The sequence below is a fragment of the Nomascus leucogenys genome, chromosome 9 (assembly GCF_006542625.1).
Source record: "Nomascus leucogenys isolate Asia chromosome 9, Asia_NLE_v1, whole genome shotgun sequence".
In the NCBI taxonomy this organism is placed as follows: domain Eukaryota; kingdom Metazoa; phylum Chordata; class Mammalia; order Primates; family Hylobatidae; genus Nomascus; species Nomascus leucogenys.
In genome coordinates, this window is record NC_044389.1 from 29,048,988 (window position 1) to 29,073,270 (window position 24,283).

Here is a 24,283-nt window from a genome sequence, read left to right on the forward strand (position 1 = left end):
TTCCCCTGCTTCTCAGCTGCTTTGATGTGACACATCAACCTATTGGCTAATATCTCTAATATCTACCATTTCATATCTGGTAACTTTAAATTTCTATACATTATGTAATATGGATACTCATAACTAATCTTGCAATCAGGATTTAAAATAATGTATGTAAATTACAGAACCATTTCATACGCAGTAAGGCTCAAAAAATGTAAAACGATCATATTAATGATTACTGAAGTTTTGTGCCCCCAGTTATATTTTGATGTCCCATAAAAATTGGCTTTCCTCAACAGAATTAGCACTTGTTATATCTTATCAGAGCTTGTATGAGAAAATATGGTTGTTGTTTCCTTTAAAGTATAATATGAAATTACGATGTCTTTAAATTTATTTGATAATGTAAAACTGTACTTCCCCCATCTGAGTATTCATTTGGTCAACAAATATTTGACAGTGTAGCAGGCAGTTTCATAGGAAGCATCACTAAGAGAATGTGACATTTAAGATCTGAAAGAAGAAAGGGATCAAAGCTATGCAGTTACTTAATGAAGAGCATACTAGATCAAAGAAAATATTAATAGATGCCAAGTCCATAAGGCAGCAGTGTGTCTGTGTTCAGGGTCAACAAGGAGGCCACTGTGGCTGGAGCACAGTGAGTGAGAACAGAGACTAGCAGGAGATATGTTAAGAGGCGGGAGAGGATAGATCGAGTAGTTCATTGTAATTGCCTTGGCTGTCATGGATACCGGAAGCTATTGGAGGGCTTCACACAGAATAATGACATGACATGATCTGATCAGTTTGGCTGCTGTGTACAGAAGAGATTGAAAATGAATAATGGACAGAAATGAGAAACTTGGGAGGCTACTGCAGTACGTCAGGAAAAGATAGTGATGGCGTAGGTGAGATGGTAGAGTTAGGGTTGTGAGAAGTTGTCAGATTTGGGATATATATTTAAATTTGAGCATTCATGATTTGCTAATAATGCATTTGGGGTGTCTGAAAAAGAAGAATCAGATATAATTTGTGTTCTGTTGTAGGCTATTTGCTGAGGGACTTGATATTTTGTTTTCTGTTGTATTTCTCAGCACCTGGCACTATGTTTGATACATGAGTAGTCAACAAGTAAATATTTATTAATATAAGTGAATGAATGAAAAAAGTCAAGCACTTCTGGTTTGTTTGTTTTTTTTTTTTTTTTTTTTTTTTTGAGACAGGGCCTCAGTCTGCCTGGTTTTTTGTTTTGTTTTTTTTTGTTTTTTTTTTGTTTTTTGAGGCAGGATCTCACTTGTCTCCCTGGAATACAGTTAGCTTGATCATTTGTTCATGGCTCACTGCAGCCTCAACCTCACCTGGGCTCAAGTGATCCTCTAGCCTCAGCCTCCTGAGTAACTGGGACTGTAGGCATGTTCCACCATGCCCAGCTAATTGTTTTGTAATTTTGTAGAAACAAGGTCTCGCTATGTTGCCCAGGCTGGTCTCGAACTCCTGAGCTCAAGTGATCCTCCCACCTTAGCCTCCCAAAGTGCTGCTTTTTTTGTTATTTAACCATTTACCCTTTTTTGGTTTGTTAAATGTTCCTCATTGTTTGAAAAAAGAATTGAAAACAAATGGACAGGTCTGCATCTTATTCATTCATTCATTTAGTAATTAGTTTGTGTCATTATAAATGCTTTCTCATTTTTTCACTTGCTTTTCTTTTATCTTAATGTTTTTCGTAGATACTAGTAGTAGTCAACCAAAGCCTTTCAGACGAGTAAGACTTCAGACAACACTGAGACAAGGTGTCCGTGGTCGTCAGTTTAACAGACAGAGAGGTGAATTTCTGACATAACCGGATTACATGATAGAATGTGGAATAGTAATAAATAGAACAAGTTTTCTAATCCTTAAGCCTCCAATTTATTTTTTTAATGTTCCAAAGTTTTGTTAAATAATTACATGTTGAGCAGGTGATATTTACCAATCTGTAAACTTCATGTAGACAGATTTGTATACCTTAGGTATATAATAAATATGTGCTTATATTTTATATTTATTGATTTCTTCCTTAAATCCAAATTAAGATTTGGAAAATATGAAGTGTTATAGTGTTATATTCATTTGTTATATCTCTACCTATTGCCATTATATTGTTAATTTTTTTATACAACACGATCAAGCTTTGTGATTATGTTTTAGCTAGTAAAAATGTAAAATTTTAATATTTCCATGTTTTCCAATATAACTTTTAGATTGTACTTGTGTCACAAAAAGAGGGATTAATCTGCTTGTAATAATTTCCATTGAAGTTGTAGAATACCCAACAGTTTTATATCCACAATGCCTAGATATTTTTTATGATGAACTAGGGTAAGTGAATACACTAGTTTTGAATTCTTAAAAGATATATGCAATTTGATGCTATTTTTTTTTCTTTTACAGGTGTGAGCCATGCAATGGGAGGGAGAGGAGGAATAAATAGAGGAAATATTAATTAAATGGTCTGTAAACAATAACAACTGTGAATAAGATTATCAAATCTGTTTTAGTGTAATGATTGTCAAGTTTAAAAACATTTTTATATATAAACTGGTATACTCATGTCAATATTCTTTATTAATAAAATGTTTTTCAGTGTCAAAATTTATTATTCTTTTCTTCATTAGTTGACTCCTCCTTTGCTTATCAGTCTAAGGACAGTTGTACCAGACTTTGGATAAGGTCTGCCCAGAACGAGTAGTAATTGCTCTTGCTGTTCTACTAGGCACATCAATGTTATAATATTGATCTAAATGGAAGAGAAAACATTTTTTTAGTTAAAAAGAAAACAATGCCCAAACTAAAAAATAACTTATGTTGACTATTATGCCCAAAGACAGTGTTTATCATTTTAATAGATGTTGTTACTAATTAATTTGAACTTTATAACAAAAAGAAAAACAATTGCCTAGACTTTTCAACCTTTCAGCTTTTTTGATGTTTCAAAAGATTGACATTTCACCATCTTTTTGTAACATCAGGTTCAGCTCTCCTTTATGAAGTAAGCATTAAAGAGTAACCAAGTTTGAAAAATAATTTACTTGGGGTTATTCCTTTTAAAAAATACATGCCAATGTCATTCACATTATGGAATTACAGGCAGAATAACTTAGATTTCTGGGCATTTCAAAGAAAAGCATCCTGAGTAATATAATTTAATTAATAAAATTAGTTTCTCAGGAACTTCTTTCTGATCTTACAGACTCTGCAATGATGCAAATCATTATAACCTTGTGCCAAACAAGGTATCTGTTAAATGCCACAAATGAAATGATAGAAGTAAAATACTATCGTCAGTAGCAAGTTTACTCTAGTAATTGGATGTTTTATCGTAATCTCATGAAGGTTAGAGCAGAATTGAATTGCAGTGCCATCATTTTAATTGAAATTAAAGCAAAAGTCTTAACTCTTTTCCACAGCAGTTAGAATAAGTATCGTAGTGTAACTTCTCACATTCAGTCATCATTGCAGCCAGCATTTTTACTTTACCTTCATACTTTCACAAATGATATCACCTCCTTGGGAAACTATTAGTTAATAACTTACCTTTAGAAAAGGCATAGTAATCGTAGCCATCAGGTTTTCTGATGTTGGGCAGTGATATAGCTGAGGTGACCACATTTGGAAGTCCTCTCCACAGTATACTCACTTTAACTTCATTATGAAGGACACCTGTAGGTGGCATGTTTAATAAAAGATACCAGATTAAAAGGCAGTGTACTATCTTGGAAAGAGCCAGACATCTGAGTTTTAATCTCAGTTTTTGCCCTCTGATGTAGAACTATTGAGGGTTATAGATTGGTATATAATGTTCTTAGTAAGAAGTACTTGATAAATAGTATTGGTTATAACTAACAAATCTGAACAAACTGCTTTCCTTACCCACAAGGAAAAAGTATTGGTCTTTGGTTATTCACTAAGGCAAGTGGATGAGTTTTTCATCAGTAAGCTTAAATTATTAGAGCTGTTTGATCAGTATCTATATTTCATAAGCCTTACTGTTTAAGAAACTGTATTACATCTACTTATGTTTAAGGATTTTTTTAACACAATAAAAATGTTACCTTTGTCTTGGTAAGCCAGTCTGGCGGGTGAATAGTGAATTCTGACGGTGTGTGTTTGAGAAGGTCCTATAGCACGTTCAAAGCGACGTCTCCTAACCTGTGTCATTTCTCCATACACTGGATAATTTAGAGCAGGCCTTCTTCCAGGGCACTTCTGTACAGGTTCCTGTTTATAAATATACTGCTGAATGCTGCCACCTGTTATGTATTAGAATATCACGTGGAAAATGAAAATTAATTTTAATACCCTCAGAAAAGGTGGAAAACAACTTTTACAATGTATAGGAAATAGTTTTGTTCTCATTTTTCATATAATACGTTGATATTAATAATGGCTATTAGTCAAGGGTATTATAAAAATAATTATTAAACCCTGAAATACTTGTTGAATGAATAGATGCAGCAAATTACATAGTTATATATTTAATTTCAATTGAAAGTGACAAGTGCTCACTTTGGCAGCACATATACTAAAACTGGAATGATACAGAGGTTAGCATTGCCCCTGTGCAAGGATGACATGCATATTTGTGAGGCGAAAGTAAATGACATTCTATCAGTGACCTGAAAACTCAAATGAATTGTGATTTGCCTGTGAAGAAATCTAAATGAAAATCGAGGCCAATAAGAATACTACCCTCAATTTTTATTTTTTTCACTGAAAATATTTGATTTCAGCCATTAAAGATATCTTTTGACACTAAATAATAAATGAAAATGCTGAGTGTAATTCTTTAAAAGTTTGGTAATCTTGTAAATTATGTAACACATACCTCTCTTGAAAAAATACACAGATTCAGGCCAGTTCTTGTATTTAGCTATTGAAAGCGCTGCCACTATTTGTCCAGTTAGTCCTCCAAATCCTTTGAAAATTGGTTTGGGGTACCCTGCATCTTTTATATCATTGGTAAAACGCCAGTACTGAGAATCCTGATAATTTAAAAGAGAAAATAATGTTATCAGCTTTGGGAAAAAATATTTGGAACTCGTTTCTAGATTTAAGTATAGAGAGAATGTGTTAACTTAGTTAAATGGTTGAATTTTGACCATTACTGTTATCAAACTGTTGAATTATGATTAAATTTTGATGATAGAGTATTTAAAAGTGGGGACACTTACATTGGAGGTTTAGGTGATATATGTTGTAATAAATAGTGCTGTTACAAGTTATTATTAAATTTCTCTCACAAAGATATTTGTGTTACCTTAAAGAAGAAAGTTTTTCTTTCACAGTTGCACCTAGTAAAAACAGTATCAATGGGGGAAGGAATACCCCAAACTTCAGTAATTCTGCGAGCTGGAGATGGTGGACTGAATGGGCTTAGCATCCAGAAATAATGACCTAAAATTTAAGGAAAGACATCAGCCTACAAGCTGAATGCTAAACCTATCACAAAAGAAACCAAAATGAAAAAATACATAGTTTTCTTATGCGTTGTATGACTGGAAGTTTAGTCAGATACAAAAGGTAGTATTTGAACATTTCTGAGAGCAGGTATTCCCCAAGTCCGAAATTTAGCATAACCTTTGAGATACTTTAGTTTTCTAGTTTCTTTAGAAAGAGCCTATTGGTTGGGCCAGGTGCAGTGGCTCACACCTGTAATCCAGCACTTTGGGAGGTCAAGGCGGGTAGATGGCTTGGGCCCAGGAGTTTGAGACCAGTGTGGGCACCATGATAAAACCCTGTCTCTACAAAAAAAATACAAAAATTAGCCAGGCATGGTGGTGCACACCTGTAGTCCCAGCTACTCAGGTGGCTGAGACGGGAGGATCGCCTGGGCCCAGGAGATCGAGCCTGCATTGAGCCGTGATTGTGCCACTCTACTCCAGCCTGGGTGACAGAGGGAGATCCTGTCTCAAAAAAGCCTTTTGGCTTTGTGACTTACAGTCACTATCTCTTTAGATCTCAATTTCTTTATCTCTTAGAACTAACGAATTATAATTTAATGACTAACATCTCTTTAGCCTCTACTGTACAAAAAGGAATTGTTTTCAGATTTAATCTAAATATGTGTCAAGACTGGACTAGCAGAGTACAGCAGAGAATTAACACGAAATAACTTTTCTTCTGTTACTCTCTGACAGAGTGTAACACTTGAACACATCACAATTGAGATGTTATTTTCAAATAAAGCAGCGAACGTGCATGCTGGTGTCATTTCATTTGGTATGAAATTAAAATTGTATTTTATTTTATTTTTTAAATTTTAACTCCCCCCACCCTCAAAAAAAAATTTGAACTACGTTTTAAATCTCAGTAGGAAATAACCTCAGTAGTATCAGTTCAGTGTCTTGGTTTTGTTTTGTTACTTTGTCTAATTTTCTTAATCCAATATTTCTGTTATTACTCTCGGATTCTCCTGTGAGGTGTGCTTATCAATCAGATTCCCCTCCAGAAAACAACCCAAACTAGCACTCTTCCGTGGCTTTGGTTTTCATAAATGCCAAAACAGAATGATGAGAAGAAAAATAAATGTGTACATCGCTCACCTCGGAATGCAACTAATGTCCCATTGCGCAAAGTAGTCAGTCCATCTACTGGCTTACCATTGCATATATTGGTCTCATCTAAAGAAATTAACAAAAACAAAACAAATATAGAACAGAATGAGAAAAGTGTATATGTTTTTTTCAAGTCTTTCCACATGGTTCTATTTCCTGTTTACCTTTTCTAAGATCTTGAAGGACACAGTTTGACCTGTTTGCATAGTTATATACTTGATAATTCCATTTTACTTAAAGATGATACTCTTCAAAAGTATTATATGAAATAAATTATTATGAATTGGAATGGGCCAGGTTACCTTGATTTTCATGTAAACTAGACATTTTTGGATATATGAACTCAATGTGAAATTGCATCTTTCAGTTCTGATTGCCTTCCCTTTGGGTTAGTTTGGAAAATGATACTACAGATTTTTGCTTTGCATTGTACTTTTAAGAATAGACTCCCAACTAAATTTTTTTGACGTTCTATATACCATCTCTGCTGCTTACAGACACACATGCTAAATTCCCAACCCTAAATTATTACTTAATTTTCTAGAGAATGAAAAAGCTTACTGTAATTACACCTCTGCTTACCTACAGGGAAGCTGTAAAACTTCACAAGTTAACAAGGTCAGGTAATATATCTCAGTCAAGTGATACTAAACCAAGGCATTCTGGTTCAGATAGATGTAAACTAACATTACCAGCTTTAAGAAAGAAAATAACTGATTCTTAATACCAGAAAGCATGGGATTGATGATAATGCCTTGATTGGGTACTCTCGGTAAGTAATCCATGTCGGGAGTAACTTCAGGCATGAACACATGGGGCCTGGGAAGCACATGAGGTGTTTCTCCTTCAGCACCACCTGCATCTTCATTCTTTGGATTTACTTCAACTAGTTTGGAGTTTGGAGTTTGGTTAGGTCTGGTGGTGGTCTGGAGCATGGCTTCTGCTGCTCTTGAGGTAGGGTTCAATTCTGGCATTGTTGATGTCGTCTTGCGGGGAGTTGGTGTCGTCTTTGGTTTTCTCACTCTAGGCATTGTTTTTGGCTTTTTGGTAGAAGTGGGTTTTTTGGGTGCTTTGGTTGGCTTTTGAGGTTTAGGAGTTGTCGCTTTAGAATTAGTAGCTCTGTCTTTTGGTTTAGCTGTTTCTTCAGGTTTGTTCATAATCTCAGTTGTACTAATTGTCTTTTTTGTTGTAGTAGTTACTTTGGGTGCAAGAGTAGTTTTAAGAGTCATAATTTTGAATGTTGTGGTATCTTGAGTTGTAGATGTTACTTGTGTGGTCGTAGTTGTTATTTTGGATTCGGTAGTTTTTTCTGTTGTAGTTGCTGTCTCTTTTGTCATCTTAGGTGCAGCAGTTGTAGTTTCAGGTGTAGTACGTATGTCTCTTTCTGTTGTCTTGTCTTTAGCTATTGTAGTCATTTCAGGTTTAATCACTGCAGGAGTCTTAGTTGTAGGTACACCAGGTTCCTTGGGACTGTTTTCAAGAGCCTTTGGTGTGGGTTCAGCAGAAAGCTCAGGAGTTGATTCATCAGGGCTTTTGTGGCTAGTGGGAGGCTCCTTGGTGGTAGTTGGAGTAGAGACCTCCGAAGTGGTTGGAGGAGGTGTCTCAGGAGTAGTTGGAGCAGGCTTCTTGGGGGTAGTGGGTTTAGGCTCCTTGGGGGTAGTTGGAGCGGGCTTGTCAGAGGTGGTGGATGTGGGCTCCTTGGTGGTGGTGGGTGCAAGCTCCTTGGGGGCAGGCTTCTTGGGAGTAGTGGGTGCAGGTTCCTCGAGGGTAGTTGGAGGAGTCCCCTTAGGGGTAGTTGGAGGAGTCTCCTTAGGGGTAGTTGGAGCAGTCTCCTTAGGGGTAGTTGGAGGAGTCTCCTTAGGGGTAGTTGGAGCAGTCTCCTTAGGGGTAGTTGGAGGAGTCTCCTTAGGGGTAGTTGGAGCAGTCTCCTTAGGGGTAGTTGGAGCAGTCTCCTTAGGGGTAGTTGGAGCAGTCTCCTTAGGGGTAGTTGGAGCAGGCTCCTTAGGGGTAGTTGGAGCAGGCTCCTTAGGGATGGTGGGAGCTGGTGCCTTGGGAGTGGTGGGAGCGGGTTCCTCAGGGGTGGTGGGAGCGGGCTCCTCAGGGGTGGTGGGTGCGGGCTCCTCGGGGGTGGTGGGTGCGGGCTCCTCGGGGGTGGTGGGTGCGGGCTCCTCGGGGGTGGTGGGTGAGGGCTTCTCGGGGGTGGTGGGTGTGAGCTTCTTGGGGGTGGTGGGTGTGAGCTTCTTGGGGGTGGTGGGTGCAGGCTCCTTGGGGGTAGTTGGGGCAGGCTCTTTGGGAGTGGTGGGTGCAGGCTCCTTGGGAGTGGTGGGTGCAGGCTCCTTGGGAGTGGTGGGTGAAGGCTCCTTGGTGGTGGGTGAAGGTTCCTTGGGAGTAGTGGGTAAAGGCTCCTTGGGGATAGTTGGGGCAGGCTTTTTGGGAGTAGTGGGTGCAGGCTTCTTGGTGGTGGTGGGTACAGGCTCCTTAGGGGTAGTTGGGGCAGGCTCCTTGGGAGTAGTGGGTGCAGACTTGATGGTGGTGGGTGCAGGCTCTTTGGGAGTGGTAGATGCAGGCTCCTTGGGGGTGGTGGGTGCAGGCTCCTTGGGAGTGGTGGGTGCAGGCTTCTTGGGAGTGGTGGGTGCAGGCTCCTTGGGGGTGGTTGGGGCAGGCTCCTTGGGAGTAGTGGGTGCAGACTTGGTGGTGGGGGTGCAGGCTCCTTGGGAGTGGTGGGTGAAGGCTCCTTGGGAGTGGTGGGTGCAGGCTCCTTGGGAGTGGTGGGTGCAGGCTCCTTGGTGGTGGTGGGTGAAGGCTCCTTGGGGGTGGTTGGGGCAGGCTCCTTGGGAGTAGTGGGTGCAGACTTGGTTGTGGTGGGTACAGGCTCTTTGGGCGTGGTAGATGTAGGCTCCTTGGGAGTGGTGGGCGTGGGTTCCTTGGGAGTGGTGAAAGCAGGGCCTTTGGTTGTAGTTTCAGCTTTGGGTGTAGGTTTAGCCGGCACTTTAGATGTAGGTGCTAAATCTTTAGCAGATGTTTTCTCTACACTTTGTGTCTCTTTAGCAGAAGTAATCTCTTTTCCATCAGTTGAAGTCTGTTTATTTGTTGTAGTAGTTTCTTTAGTTTCAACTGTTGTCTCTTTATTCGCTGTCAAAGACATCTCTTTAGATGTATCAGAATTAGGTGGAAGACTGGGTCTGGGATTTATTGGTTTTGCTGTTGTGATCTTGGGAGATGTGGTGACTTTATTGTTTTGGGTGGTAGACATGTCAGGAGTTGTGACCTTGAAGTCACCATTGTCCAATCCACTTCCAGCTTCATCTACAACTGGTGGTTTGGGGGTAGGTTTCTTTTTAGTTCTGTTCTTCTTGTTATCTTTTACTGGAGAGAAAATATACATCTTGTTATTTTAGATTTTTTTTTCTTTAATAGTGACATAAAGATCCCATCTTTACCATTGACTAGTTGTGTGTTTCTAAGCAAATTGCTAACCTCTACTATGTCCTTTAATTTGTTGTAAAATGGCAAATACTCAACCTATCTTATGGGGCTGTTTTAGGGAATAAATGAGATGAGGGATGAAAAAGCACAAATTAAACTCTATACAATTAATACATGGAAGGCAGTGGCAAGTTCGAAATTACCAACACGATAAATAACACTAATTCATCTGTTTATATTAATGTTCTTTACCCCCCACTTTTTGTACTCTTATTCTTCAGTGCCCAGTGTCCCTTCCTTCCTCCTGGAAACCTAGTACTACCACCTTGCTGCACCAATTATCTCAGAAGCCTCTACAGCTACCTCTGAGCAATCTGCCCCAGTCACCCCCACAGTCCCTGCTGAGCCTTGTTCCCATACATAGGGCTATTAGCCACTCCTTTTCTTCTGCACAGCTAAACTTGCAAGTCCCAGGGGACATAAGGAGGAGCTTAGGGTGCGATGGCAGCAAAAAGACAGTATTTATCAAGGCTTTCCCATAGCAGCTGCCCCACATGTGGACTACAAAGCCCAAGGGTGGCTTCATGCACAATTTTCTGGGTGACTAAAAGATTAAATATCTGGCTATTTATTTAGAGAGAATGCTTTGGAGGAAATCACAACCACTTAGAGTTCTTTAAAACTCCCTTATCCAAAAATCCAGTATTTCCTGGAGAAAGAATATATATTTAGAACCAGAACTTCAGGAAATAATAAACAGCAAAGGAGATCTTTTTTCAGGCAATAATAGCCTATTCTGTAGCACAGTCTCTACTAGAGAAAAATCAGCCAGATATAATATATAAGTTACTAGGAAAATAAAGAGGATTTGTAAAATATGGATAATATTTTTTCCACAGAGGTTTGTAAGAACTTAGTGAGTTAATACTTGTAAAACACTTAGAACAATAGTATATAAATATTTGTTAAAATAAAGCTGGGGAAGGGAAAATGAAAATGCAAGGAAGACGAAGGGGAAGAAGCAAAATGATGTCAAGTAAACAAGAATGACAATAGAAAGCCATCAATAATCATCTCTGGTGCCATCTTGTGGTTCCACGGTCCTGCTACAGCGTCTTCTTATCCTTTGCTTTTAGAGTGGCTTCTTAGCCGCTTGGCACTAATTTCCTGTAGGAAGTATTCATTTGGTACTTTCTAAGATAATATTTATAAAGTTATATTCCCCCCCATATTGAGATGTCCTCATTCTACCAACACCCATTACTTTTAAATATAATCATTGTTGATATGGCATTGATACAGTCTTTGATCTTTATCAATGCTCAAACCTTTGAGTTTCTTCTGTAATTCTCTATTAGCAGCTGAATTTTTGGAAGACTTGATTTTCCGAATTGTTGAAGAAGAAGAGGAAGAGGAGGAGGAGGAGGAGGACTCTTGATTTTCAGAAACAGAATGTTCTATAAATCAAATAGAAAGTTTGATCACACCAACTGTGATTTAAAACAAAAAAGAACCACCAGTCTAAATACAGCAAGAAGTGCTATTTACTAGTCTACAAGTATCTGGATTTTGCTTTTATTAGTAATATGACCAACTGCCTTTTAATCTGTCAGTTAAAAGCAAGGCACCTGGGCTTATCACAGATACTAGCAATATTACTAGTATCTCTCAACTTTCCCATATCCTCCAAAACACAGAATCCAATTATTCTGCAAAGAAAATCATGGGGTGGTTTTTGTTTTTCATAGTAAGATTTGTCAGTTCTGATTTGTTTTAACCCAGACTCATGCTGGTTTGGTAAATACAGAGAGAGCTGAGAGTTTATACTTTGTCTTAAACTTTACTTAAAAGCAAAGTCTAAAACCTTCGAGTGTAATGAGCCTCATGATTCCTAAGATTACCCTGTTCTCTGAGAATGGGCTTAGATAAGCAGTCACCTACAAGTTACTTCATCTAAGAAAGCTCCTTTGATTATATCTGTCGTCTTCCTACCTTCTGTTATTTCCTCTGATTCTACAACTTTCTTAGTCTTCTTCTTGTTTGGTGGTTTGGGTGAACGTTTGGTTGTTGATTTGATGGTTTGAGATGATCTTGAAGGTGGAGGTGCTTTCTTTGAAGATGGTGGTGATGTGGGATTATGCACTGAGGCCAAGCAAGACAAGTCAGTTAACATCTCGTTTATGTTCATCAGCAGCTCTAACTGTGAAAAGCACGGATGCATCTAGCTTCAAGAGTAGATGCTGGTGACAGCCAGTGCAGGCAGGCTCCAGCCCAACATGAATGACTCCATTTAACTCTAAGGATGCATTGCTATAAAATACTGGTTCTCAAATTGTTGTAAGTTATGACAGGCAGCAAAGTCTCAGGAATCAGAAGACCTGAATTCCAGTCCTAGGCCTGCAAGCCTCTACCATTGTGACCTTAGGCAAATAATTCGCTTGAACTTCATTTTCTTGTCTACAAACTAAGATGTTTATTCAAGATGATTTGTGAAGGTCTTTGCCTTCAGAATTTTTTTTCTGTTTTAGTATTCATTTTTTTCTGTTTTAATATTCATTTAAATTAAATGATGCCAATTTGCCTTTTGTTCTTTTTTTAATTACAAAAGTTCTACATGAATATTCTTGTGAAAAGTTCACACCTTCACATTATGCTTTTCCTCAAAATGTCCTGCCCTTCCCAAAGATACAACTGTTAATGGTTTGGTGTGTATCTTTTTAACCTTTTAGTCCCCTTCCCTCTTCTGCTTCTCAGTCTAGAAGAGAAAACATGGAACTTCTTTTTTCTGTTTTTTTTTTTTTTTTTTTTAAATCATTAGGAACAAGAAGAGGGACTAATGAAGGATAAGAAAACAGCGTTGGGGACTCTCTGGGTACAGAAGGGTTGTGATAAATCATGCTGCTCCCAGCAACATCACCCCAGAACCCTACTGCTATAGTCTCCATGAACTGGCCACTGCCCCTCTTGTTTCTCCTCCTACCCAGCAAAAACATCAAGTATCTCAATTTGAGAAATGGATCTGCCATGTACTAGCTAATGCTCTTGGCCAAAACGGTTAACCTCTTGGACTCTGTTTTCTCTTTCACATTCGGAGGCACTTGGATGGCTGGGATTCCTTCAATTCTTGAAATGTTATGATTTCTAGATATATAGACACCTGTAAGTAGTATCTATACTGAAACAACTAGGTGGTGAATCTCAAGATAGTTTGGTTATTATACTTAAAAAATAAAGTATTGAGGTTCTGAGTAGTTTTATTATTTTAAGTTGGGACCCTGACTATCTTACGAATTCTGTAAAGAAAGTTGGCCAGCATTGCCTTCATCTTTTTTTTCAGAGTTCTACCTAAACTTTAGGTAATCTGACCAAACATTTCATAACATAAAGTATTATCTTTATCAAAATATTCTCTCAATGTCTCATCACTTTCTAACCATCTTCATTCCCTACATATCCTCTGCCCAAAACAAATTCTTAGCTTTCTTGTCTCACAACCAAAACAATTAGGGTAATGAGTAAATATGTGTCACTCATCATGGGGCCTGCTAAAAGCTGCAGGAAGGGTGAGCTCTGAGTTTTTTATTACAAGGGTGTTGTCTTCATTATTTTTGGAATGTTTTCCTATGAAAACATTGAACGACTAAGAAACATCTCTCAATTCTGCTGATTAACAGTTTCCCACTCTTTCTTCACTGTTCTAAAGAAGCAGGAAGTGCAGGCTTGTTTAAATAAAATGATAAGATTGATTATGCAAGCAAAGCTTATTTTCACTTTTACCTCCACAAATATTCTTGTTTTAACGAAGTAGAATTTAAGAACAACCATTTGGTAAAGGAAAGTAATCCAGTATTCAAGTATATTTTAAAAATCTTTTTCTGTAAAATCTGGAGCCTTTTGTTATACTCTAGAGTAGTCCTTCAAGACCTATAAATAGAGAAGATGATTTTAAGATGGGAATATCCCTTATTATTGACTACCATGCACTTGCATTGGAATAGAGAATGCTGAGGAGACTGCAGAAATGGGAAGGAACATGACAGTTAACAACGTGTTAGGTAGATTTGCCTGTAAATTTAATGGCTTAAACTAATTCATAAATTTACTTGTTTAGGGAAGCTGAAAGTGTTGCTTGTGTCCTTAAATATATACTCAAATACTGAAGCCAAAAGCACAGATAGCTCAAAGGATAGTTGACTTTGTGAAGTCAGCAACAGTGAGACAAGAAATCATCAAGCGAGTTGATTACTGTTGATTTAACCTGAAATTGAACCATATCTGAAGAAAAAAAAAGACATGTACATTCAGCCTCATCCTCTATGTTCCCCCTCTGGCAACATCTTGTACTCTTGGAGCCTGGCTGAGCCTGGGGGTTCTGCTGTTGGAAGGTGGTTTTCTTCTTTAATTCATCTCCACAAAACAAAATTATTATGAAATAGCTTATATGTTAGTAAAATCAAGGCCTAAGATGGACTGCGTGTTGGACATTATCAGTGATGCTAAGGTAGGTGCACAGATCTGGCTGTACTGAGAAGCATTAGTTGGTACTGTGATGCTTACCTTCTGCACAGAAACTCTCATAATCAGGACAGCACTTGTCATACTTCTTACACTGGGCGTCGCAGTCACACTCCCTCCCTCTCTCGAAGGACTCAAAGCAGCGGCCTTTACAGGAAAGCTCTACCCAGAGCAAAAGAAGAAGTTACAGATTATTAATTGTGAAACCAGGCCCGTGTATTTGACAGCCATTTCCCACCTTAGACTTGACTAGGTTTCCAAAAGTTCATTTCTAAGTCTTTTATTTGAAATTTGGAGTGCATCATCCAGGAAAAATTAGATGGTATCCCAGATGGAGACAGCCCAAGTCAAAAAAGAAATATGGTGACTGAGGGCAACTCCTCTTGCCCTTCAAGACTCCAAGAGACATCCCGATGCTGCCTGAGTTATTTACATGTATGGACAATGAAAAATTGGGAAATGTCTACATAGTGAGATAGCCTTCACATGAAATCTCTTCATGCTTCTCCTCTTCACACACTGCTTTGTAATAGATTCACAGTAATTGAATGTACAGATCTCAGCAATATATTCCATATAAATATATATGTATATATATTCCACATAAATGGGCCACTTTTGGGGCTTAGAAATCATTTGTAATGTAGAGGCCCTTATTATGACAAACTGGGAAAGGTGTATAGTTGAAAGCTTTCAGCCTAATCTTACAGTGTGGACCATGTTAGGGAGGACTACTCATTTAAAAAATGAAAATTTAAAAAGCCTTGGTTAGAGTTAACAGGGACTTACCAAGGCCTATTTGAAATAATTACCTATCCAATACATAAATTGTACAATATATTCCTCAACTTCACATTCAAATTCTAAAGCAAATGTACCTTTCAAATAATTTTAATTACAATTTTCTTAAATTGAATAGGAAATGTTTCTGTGTTGATAACAAAATGGCCCAAAATATATTCAAGTGAAACACCACTCATAATTTAAAATTCAGACCTTCAAGTTTTAACTGAAATTCATCATTAAACACTAGCACTTTAAAGTGCCTTTTCCAGGTACTTTAGAAACCTGTTAACATCAAAAAGTCCAATGGTAGACAAGATTATTCCATGCTCATGTATTCTTTTGATGAAACTGTTGAAAGGCCTCATTACTAGTCGACGACATCTCTGATTGTAAATAATTACTCCTTACTATTTACTTACTGACAGCTGACTTACAGTATCTTCTCTATTTAAAATAAGACATTTTACTTGGAACTAGTCAATAACCTTGTGCAAGTGACAGATTTCCAGGCTCCCCTTACCCTCCCCAATAATCACAAGCTTTGACACCATCCTTAGGTACAATGCGCTGCAACATTTATGCAAGTGAAGGAAAGTCACTTAAGAAAAGGAAGTGATACAGTGGAAAAACAGCACTGCAAGCGGGTGCAAGGGGAGGCTCAGTCTCACAGCACTGCACGAGGGTGCAAGGGGGGACTCACAGACTCGCAGTGTTGCTTGACAGAGGAGACACCCGCTCTCAGGACTTACCCACAGTGCAGACTCTCTTGAAATCAGGGCAGCACTCCATGTAGTGTTGACAGTTATAATCACAGTTGCAGATGGCATCTCTAGAATACCCTTCCCCACATCTCCCTGCACAGCTTGATAAATCTAAAATTATACAATACTGGTGTAAATATGGCCAAACCACTTTATAGAAAGGGAGCGATCTAATGAGGGGGACAAAGCCAATTGGTGAGAGAGAATTTTATTGATCGAGAAGGTGTTGGAATGATGTTAGCAATAGGCCCGGCTGATATTTGGCTGATGTCTTAGATGATCTCAATTATGTCACTTTATTCTTCACTAGACTGAGATGATAAACACATTTTTGAAAACAAGGCAAAGTAATGGCTTTGCCTAAAGAGGGTGATACTCCTAAGGAAGAGGTGGCAGCTACAGCTACTACCGGTGCTGTGGTTTTGATGATTAGCAGTTGCCATTTATTGAGCTTCTCTATTCCAGGTACATTATCTCTAATGCTTATGAAAATGTTTCCAGGATTTAGTAGCCCTTTTTTAGAGATAAGAAAGCTGAAACACAGAAATTTTGACAACTTGCTCATTATCACACAGCTAGTTAATAGTTCCAGTATATTTGCATCATAGGTTAATTAATACCTCCCAATTATTTGTAGTGAACTCTTTTACTCTTAATTGTCCTAATTTAGATAATACATTTTATGGTCACCTTAAGTAAACAATCGATTCAGAATTTGAACTCTCATATATTTTATTTTAAGCCTGAGATTTTTCCACCTGTCGCTTTGCCTCCCATTCCTGACGATAAGTTTAAAGCAAGCTGGTTGCACCAGCACAAACTTTACTGAGCTTTTTCGTCCTTAATTGGTGGGGATAACTGGATTTTTAAAATTTCAGGGGAGCCAGATGCTTACAACCACTGCTAAAGTTAGAACCCTTAAAATAACTGGGCATAACTATAAAGGTCATGAACAGAGGTTTTCCAGGCAACAAATAAGCACACAATAACAAAAGCATACTCATTCTCAAATATTTTTTAAAAGTCATTTGGAAAACACCACCTTAAAACCCTCCCTGAGAAATGACTGCAGAAATGTGACAATGGAATCCATCTCTGGAATAGAAATTGGCAGGTGCAATGTCCTAAATCTACAAAGGAATGTTGAAACACACTGAAAACAAATCTTAAAAGAATAGAGTCCAGGAATGCCAAAGTCTGAATATGCAAATAAAACAGTAAATTGTAGGACAACTTTCAGAACTTTTTGCGTACATAAGTGCATAATGCATACAAAAATGTATATATAGTGTATGTATATAAATACATATATTATATATAAAGAAAAAAGAGAATGAGAAGAGGTTGAGAAAGCAAGAGAAGCAGACAAGACAGTATCAAGAAATTGTTCTTTTATAGTTGGCAGATTTCTGAAATAAGAAATCATCTGTAATCCCAGCACTTTGGGAAGCTGAGGCGGGCAGATCACCTGAGGTTAGGTGAGACCAGCCTGACCAACATGGTGAAAACCTGTCTTTAATAAAAATACAAAAATGAACCCGGCATGGTGGCACAGGCCTGTAATCCCAGCTAATCGGGAGGCTGAGACAGGAGAATTGCTTGAACCCGGTAGGTGGCGGTTGCAGTGAGCCAAGATCGTGCCACTGCACTCCAGACTGGGAGACAAAGCAAGACCCTGTCTCAAAAAAAAAAAAAAAAAAAAAAAAAAAAAAAAAAGGGAAATCATCCTTACAGGAAAAGCTTATTTTCATAGATTAGGTGTCTGTCTTACTTTTATTGCTACTAATTGTAACCATTAATTTTATTTATTTATTTATTTATATTTGAGACAGAGTCTCACTCTGTTGCGCAGGCTGGAGTGCCATGATGCAAGTTCAGCTCACTGCAACCTCCACCTCCTGGATTCAAGATATCCTCCTGCCTCAGCCTCCGAATAGCTGGGATTACGGGCACACGCTACCACACCTGGCTAATTTTTTGTATTTTGTATAGAGACGAGATTTTGCCATGTTGCCCAGGCTGCTCTTGAACTCTTGACCTCAGGTGGTCTGTCTCCCTAGGCCTCCCAGAGTGCTGGGATTACAGGTGGGAGCCACCACACCCAGCTCCATTAATTTTAATTTCCTTTATTTAATGAAAATTAAAATTAAAGTAACACTGTTTTAGTGAACAACCAATTGTATTATAGAGGAAAAGGCAGTTTAGAAAGTGCCCCCAGTGTTGTGAACCTTGTCATATTGTTATGAGAAAGCCGAAGGGTCTGGAGATACTGGAGTAGTCATCATTCTTATTGAATATTCACATTTGCTTTCATGTGTTTTCCTGTCTTTTCTTATCTAAACAATTCTGCAACTTATGCCTATGCAGACAGTTACCACTCATGTTCAGGTTTCATAAGAATCTCATATTTTACTGGAAATGTTTACTTTAGAAACATAATTTCATCATAACTGTCATGAATCTTGATTTTTATTCTCTCAGATTTTGCTTATCAAAGGGGAACAAAAGGAAAAGAAAAGAAAAATCCAAAGCTTGGCATCGTTACTATTAATCCACCTAGACGGCATGCTAGCATCTTTCACTAATGTGATTACACGGAATGTATTTTAACAGTCTCTAAAAATGAGTAACAAGAACTATTCATCCAGGACCTGTTTTGGGAGAACTGTGAACAGTTTAATGTTATAATACAAAATGACAGTCACATCTGTATATGTCCATACCTGGATAAATAGTTCATGTAAGAAAAAGAGAACATTTTCAATACTAATAAAATGCCATTTGAAACACTATAGTTTATTATAATATGGTATCTATGTCTAAATGATGCCAAAGTAAGTTATTTATCAATAATTTATTTGATTTAAAAGACCAAATTGTTCAACATATAGGCAAAAATTACATGTTATCTAAATATTGTTCTTTGTAGTTATTTTTATGTTACTATATAGCTCCAGCATAATTTTATGATGAACTGTCTGCATTTTTTAAACTTTTGGGAGAACCATAGAAATAACAAGTACCAAAATTATTCTTTACACAAGCTCAAAACTCTCAAAAGCAGAAAAAGATGAGAATTCCAAAGCACTTACAAACAGACTACATGTTATATATTATTTTAAGGTTGTATGATACATTAAACTCAAATATAAATTTTTAGAAATATATTTCTGTTGTTATAAAAATCAAGACTGAATGATTAGCAATAGTTGTTAAATAAAAGTATGTTCGATGGTTAAGCTACCTTGAGATGAAACTTGCTGAATCACGAAAACAGACAGCAGCAACAACAGGTAAATGGGAAGTGTTTTCCACGCCATGGTTGTTTCCAGGTACCATAGGTACCCTTGCTGAAAATAAAATAAAAGTATCAGAAAACTGCTCTTTCATCTCACCACTAACTTAGGCTTGCATTATACACGTTTCAGTAACTTTAAAAATGTAACTTAATAATAAAACCATCCCATTCTTGAAACAAGACTTTAAATCAGCTTTAATTTTATAGAAAATATTTGACCATTGGACTTAATCTTATGCAGAACAAATCAAGTCACCCTCAGCCACATTATTGACAGTTTTAATACTTAAGAAATCTCCAACATAGAATAGACTTATCTTAAAACTCTAGCCAAAGTATGGCACGTACTTAACTGTGCAAGGTTAAAATTTTATCTTAAGGAAAATAATAACCTGTGTCACTGAAATGTAATTTAATAAGCATCATGGAGTTACTGTTCCAACTTTTCCTTAATTCTCAATATAAATTCAGAGGCTTCCAACAGGTGTATTGCATAAATATAATCCTTTTCAAAAATTTCCAACTACTATCTTTATACATTTTTTTTTCAAACACCTCTAATGAAAACACATTTAATTCCATGAAGCAAGTTAACTCTGACACTTACCTGTAAAGGATAGATGAGTTTATCCCATGTCCTGGGAGTCTTATATACCAGTGCAAATATAGTGGGATGAACCAATTAGTCCAAAGGTTAGACAAAATCAACAGTGACAACCTATGAAATCAAACTTTCCTCATTTATTGGAAAAGGGCCCAGATGACTAGACTTAGGCAACATCTGGAAAACACTTCCATTAAGCAAAATGACTACTACAAAATAAATTTAGATGTATTGGCCAGAGCACATTTCTAATTTCTAAGTGAAGTGAACAAATTGTCCTGAGATGGTAAATAGCTCTGGCAGACTTTGACTAGTATATTGAAGCAGCAACTTTAAAATATTCACATACTGGTATCATTTATTTCTTCTGCTTTCCAGTTAAATCTAGCAAAGGTAGCTTTGAAATTTACCTAGTGTCAGCTTGTGGCATACGTTTTATGTACTTATACCATTATATCAAATGTACATTTCTTGAGTAGTTTCATTTTCTCTGAGCACAGAAAACATACTCTCAGTTACCTACAGGTAGATTATTGACACTGTGGATTTTCTAGCTTCCTTTATCATCTTAAAAACTTGCTTAAAAACTGTATTGATATTTTCCTTAGATCCTTCCTTTAAGATAAGCATGTTTGGAAAAGGTCTTTTAAATTACTAATTTTGTTTCCTTCCCACAATGAAAATGTGAACCATTACCATTGCAGAGCTAAGTCAACTCAGCCCAAGGCTTTACCCCATTTTCATACGGAATCTATCGGTGTAAAATCTTACCCACCAACATAAGGCTTCGCTCATGTCCTAGCACCTCCCTGAAACCTTTCCAGATCAAATTCCAATCACATCTAGAATTATAGTCAACAATTGTACTACGTTTTACTGAAAGTATCTCTTCATCTGTCTCACACCCCCAACAGACTATGATTTCCCTAAGGACAACCAACACCTGTATGTTAGTCTATTGCCAACATACAGCCCAGTTGTTTCACCAAGGTTATATGTTTAAAACATGCTCAGGCCGGGTGCAGTGGCTCACTCCTGCAATCCCAGCACTTTGGGAGGCTGAGGAAGGTGGATTACCTGAGGTCAGGAGTTTGAGACCAGCCTGCCCAACACGGTGAAGCTCCCTCTCTACTAAAAATACAAAAAATTAGCCGGGTGTGGTGGTGGGCACCTGTAATTCCAGTTGCTCGGGAGGCTAAGGCAGGAGAATCGCTTGAACCCGGGAGGCAGAGGTTGCAGTGAGCTGAGATCATGCCACTGCACACCAGCATGGGCAACAAGAGCAAAACTCAGTCTCAAAAAAAAAAAAAAAAAGAAAAGAAAACATGTTCAGTGAGCCACATGGTTGTAGGCTGGATTCTGCTGTCTACTATTCGTTTGGTAGGTGCTGCATTTAATTCTCTCAAAATGCCTTAAAGTTAAATATAATCATCCACATTTACAAATAAGAAGATGAAGACCCGCAAATGAAGAATGTGTGACCCATTCAAAGATCTATAAAGACTAGAGGCCAGAACCAAGATTTGAACCCATGTCTTTGCATTTTAAGTTCCATCATGTTTCCACTACATCCAGCTCCCTTTTGATCAAAACCATCACTTAGTTTGTAATCATTATACTAAATTTTACTCCTTTACTCCACATGTATACAAAGGTTTGTGAGATTGTGACTTTTTTAAGACTAGGAATTATAAGCATCTATTTTCTTTCCACAGTGCTTATTTCACAGGACTAAATATATAAAGACGATTTCGAGGCTATCTGCTCATCTCTAAATAATCCCCCTTTTCTGGGAACTACTTCTCTTTCTATCGGGGTATTTTCCTTTTAGCTCTGGTTATATATGTTATCTTCCCACATCAGCCACAGCCGATAGGATTAGGAGTCGGAACTTGAACAACCCGAGCCAATATGTTTTCTTCTCCAGGAAATTTGAAATTATAGTTCAGAGATTACAAATTTGTCTGTCTATGTAGACCAATAATGTGTACATTTCTGCCCATGGTCTAAAGGAGTAGAGAAAGTCCTTCAGAGTAAAAAGATCCATAAATATGAAGCAACCACGCAGAGAGAGAAATTTCTGATAACTTTCTAAGTCTCGGGTACTCTTTTTTTAGACCCAACTTCTTGCTCTGCATCTTTATGGCAAGTTCCCCTTTTAGAGATGACACGGGCTAAAGATGCCTTTTGCTACTTGAAATCAATACACAACAGACACACAAAAGATTGTGTATGGAGTTGAACATTAAATAGAATTCTGTTAATTCTTAGCTCTACTGAGGCCAAGAGCGGGGAAGCTACAAGCTTTGTAACTTTTCCAAGTAAGACCTCTACAGTGTTGCTTTATTATTTCTTTGGAATATTGGGAATGTCCAAATCAGATACAAATATACATAGAGATACATATTTTTAAATAAGATATAAATTGTTTTGGTAATCATTGCCTTTTGAACTATATGCACTATCATTTTCCTCCTTTGTATTAATCTCATAATAGTGATGGCAAATAAAATTCTTGAATTGATTAATATCCACTTGTTTTTTTTTTTGAGATGGAGTTTCATTCTTGTCGCCCAGGCTGGAATGCAGTGGTGCGATCTGGGCTCAGTGCAACCTCTGCCTCCTGGATTCAAGCAATTCTCCTGCCTCAGCCTCCTGAGTAGCTGGGATTACAGGTATGAGCCACCATGCTTGGCCTATTAAATAGATTTTTATAAACTGTACTAAATACTCCATTCTGTGAATATTCATCCATTTAACCTTCCTTGTTGATCACACTGCAATCATCCCATTCTTATATAGCTTCCTCCTTTAAGATTTCCTTTCTGTTAAAGGTATTTTCTTAATGTTCATTTAAATCTCATTTAATTGGGATAAAAGTTATTCCAGAATTGGTTTTTGATGTGTGGGAAATGGGGAGAGTAAAGAGACATGGAGAGGACATATACAATATTGAATCCTAGAGACCTCTTCTAGGGATGATTTTCACAGGGTTCAACCTCATGAACATCAGTTTTATGTTTGGCAGCAGTACAGTGATGCCTTAGAGAACACTCAAGCAAGTTCAGGGATACTTTCCCTGTGCTAGATTATCCTAGACTGTGGTGCCTTTATACTTTGTCTCCACGCCTCCCCATTAGCTGTCACTTTGCCCCGTAGCCAGAGTGTCTGCACCTAGTGGCATCCCTCCACCTTTCCACATCTTTGATGTGTTTCATTTCCTTCCAGCGGCAGCCTAGGAAAAACTGAAGCGTGCCAGGGGAAAACTACAGATGTGAGCTTGTTCTTTATTGCCCTAATGTTGCTCACAATGCTAAGTTAGTGTGCTCTAGATATGAAATAACTCCCCTCCTCTCACATGAACTAGAGAGTAGGACTTTGGGACTACTCCTGCCCATTCTGTTCAGGCATTTTCACATATTAGAAAGTAATGTGGCTTTTTTATTTTCTGCAGGTTTGCTCAAAAGTATGACTGTTAGATCAGTGAAAGTATTATTAGATTTGCTTTTGGAGATTGTGGCAGTCTGATCATTGATCCCAATCTTTTCTAACTTTTTCTAGCTGCCCAGCTAGAGATTATATTTCCCACCTTCTCCTTCAGGTAGTTGTGACCATACAACTGTGTTCTCTCTGGTAAAATAGGAATAGAAGTTAATATGGGCAACTTGCATTCATTTTTCTAACAGGAAATTGCTTGGTCTGGATTTTCTCTTTTTCCTGCTTCTTGCAGAATGGAAAGGGGGCATCAGAGACAAGCTTTGATCAAGCAGACAAGGCTAGCAGCCTAGGGAATAGTATTCTTGGTGGAATCCAGATGCTCTCTCACTCTCTGTACTAGTCAGAAACTTTCAGAAAAAGAAATACATTTCTATTTTATTTGAACAACACTAACTTTAGGTATTTTTAGACATTATTCTAACATAGAGATCATGGGAAATTTCTAAATATTTGAAGGAATTATTCTAAAATTTGATTTGTATTCTCTACAACAATAAAAAAATGAGCTAAACGACCTATCAGTAATAAATTACTGGCATTGGAGAGGGAGAGGTAAACTATCTTTATTTGCAGATGACATAATTGTGTATGTAGCTTTAAAATCCTAAAGAATCTAAAAGCTGTAAAAACTACTGAGTGAATTTAGCAAGACTTTTTGATATAAGATCAACAATCTCATATCCAGATTCATACTAAGGCCATTTTAATGCATAAACTTAGATGTGCATGAATAAAGAATTTTCTCTATTAAATTTTCTAAGAATAAAAGTTCATCTAATTTCTCATTCATTCTATTGAGGGGAAATTATCAAATAGT

General features: G+C 37.6%; 2 protein-coding genes and 1 non-coding gene across 4 annotated transcripts in view; 2 read left to right on the forward strand and 1 right to left on the reverse strand.

Moving 5' to 3' along the window:
• TPR (translocated promoter region, nuclear basket protein) overlaps positions 1 to 2,620 on the forward strand; it is a 68,656-nt gene extending 66,036 nt beyond the window's left edge. For both annotated transcript variants that reach the window (XM_030818741.1, XM_030818742.1), the window contains exons 51-52: positions 1,713 to 1,808; positions 2,416 to 2,620. In XM_030818741.1, coding sequence (XP_030674601.1) covers positions 1,713 to 1,808; positions 2,416 to 2,471 — 152 coding nt within the window. In that variant the 3' untranslated portion in view covers positions 2,472 to 2,620. The remainder of the gene's footprint in view (positions 1 to 1,712; positions 1,809 to 2,415) is intronic.
• On the reverse strand, positions 2,571 to 19,386 carry PRG4 (proteoglycan 4). Its single transcript, XM_030818743.1, is given in 13 exon segments — positions 2,571 to 2,761; positions 3,559 to 3,684; positions 4,077 to 4,274; positions 4,850 to 5,006; positions 5,282 to 5,418; positions 6,567 to 6,644; positions 7,306 to 9,276; positions 9,279 to 9,944; positions 11,333 to 11,461; positions 11,997 to 12,146; positions 14,562 to 14,681; positions 16,055 to 16,177; positions 19,311 to 19,386. Coding segments are annotated over 13 exon segments (4,029 nt in total). The 3' UTR covers positions 2,571 to 2,663.
• On the forward strand, positions 4,523 to 4,626 carry LOC115836771. Its single transcript, XR_004031792.1, has one exon. It is a non-coding gene; the product is annotated as a U6 spliceosomal RNA (small nuclear RNA).
• Positions 19,387 to 24,283: the final 4,897 nt, after the last annotated feature.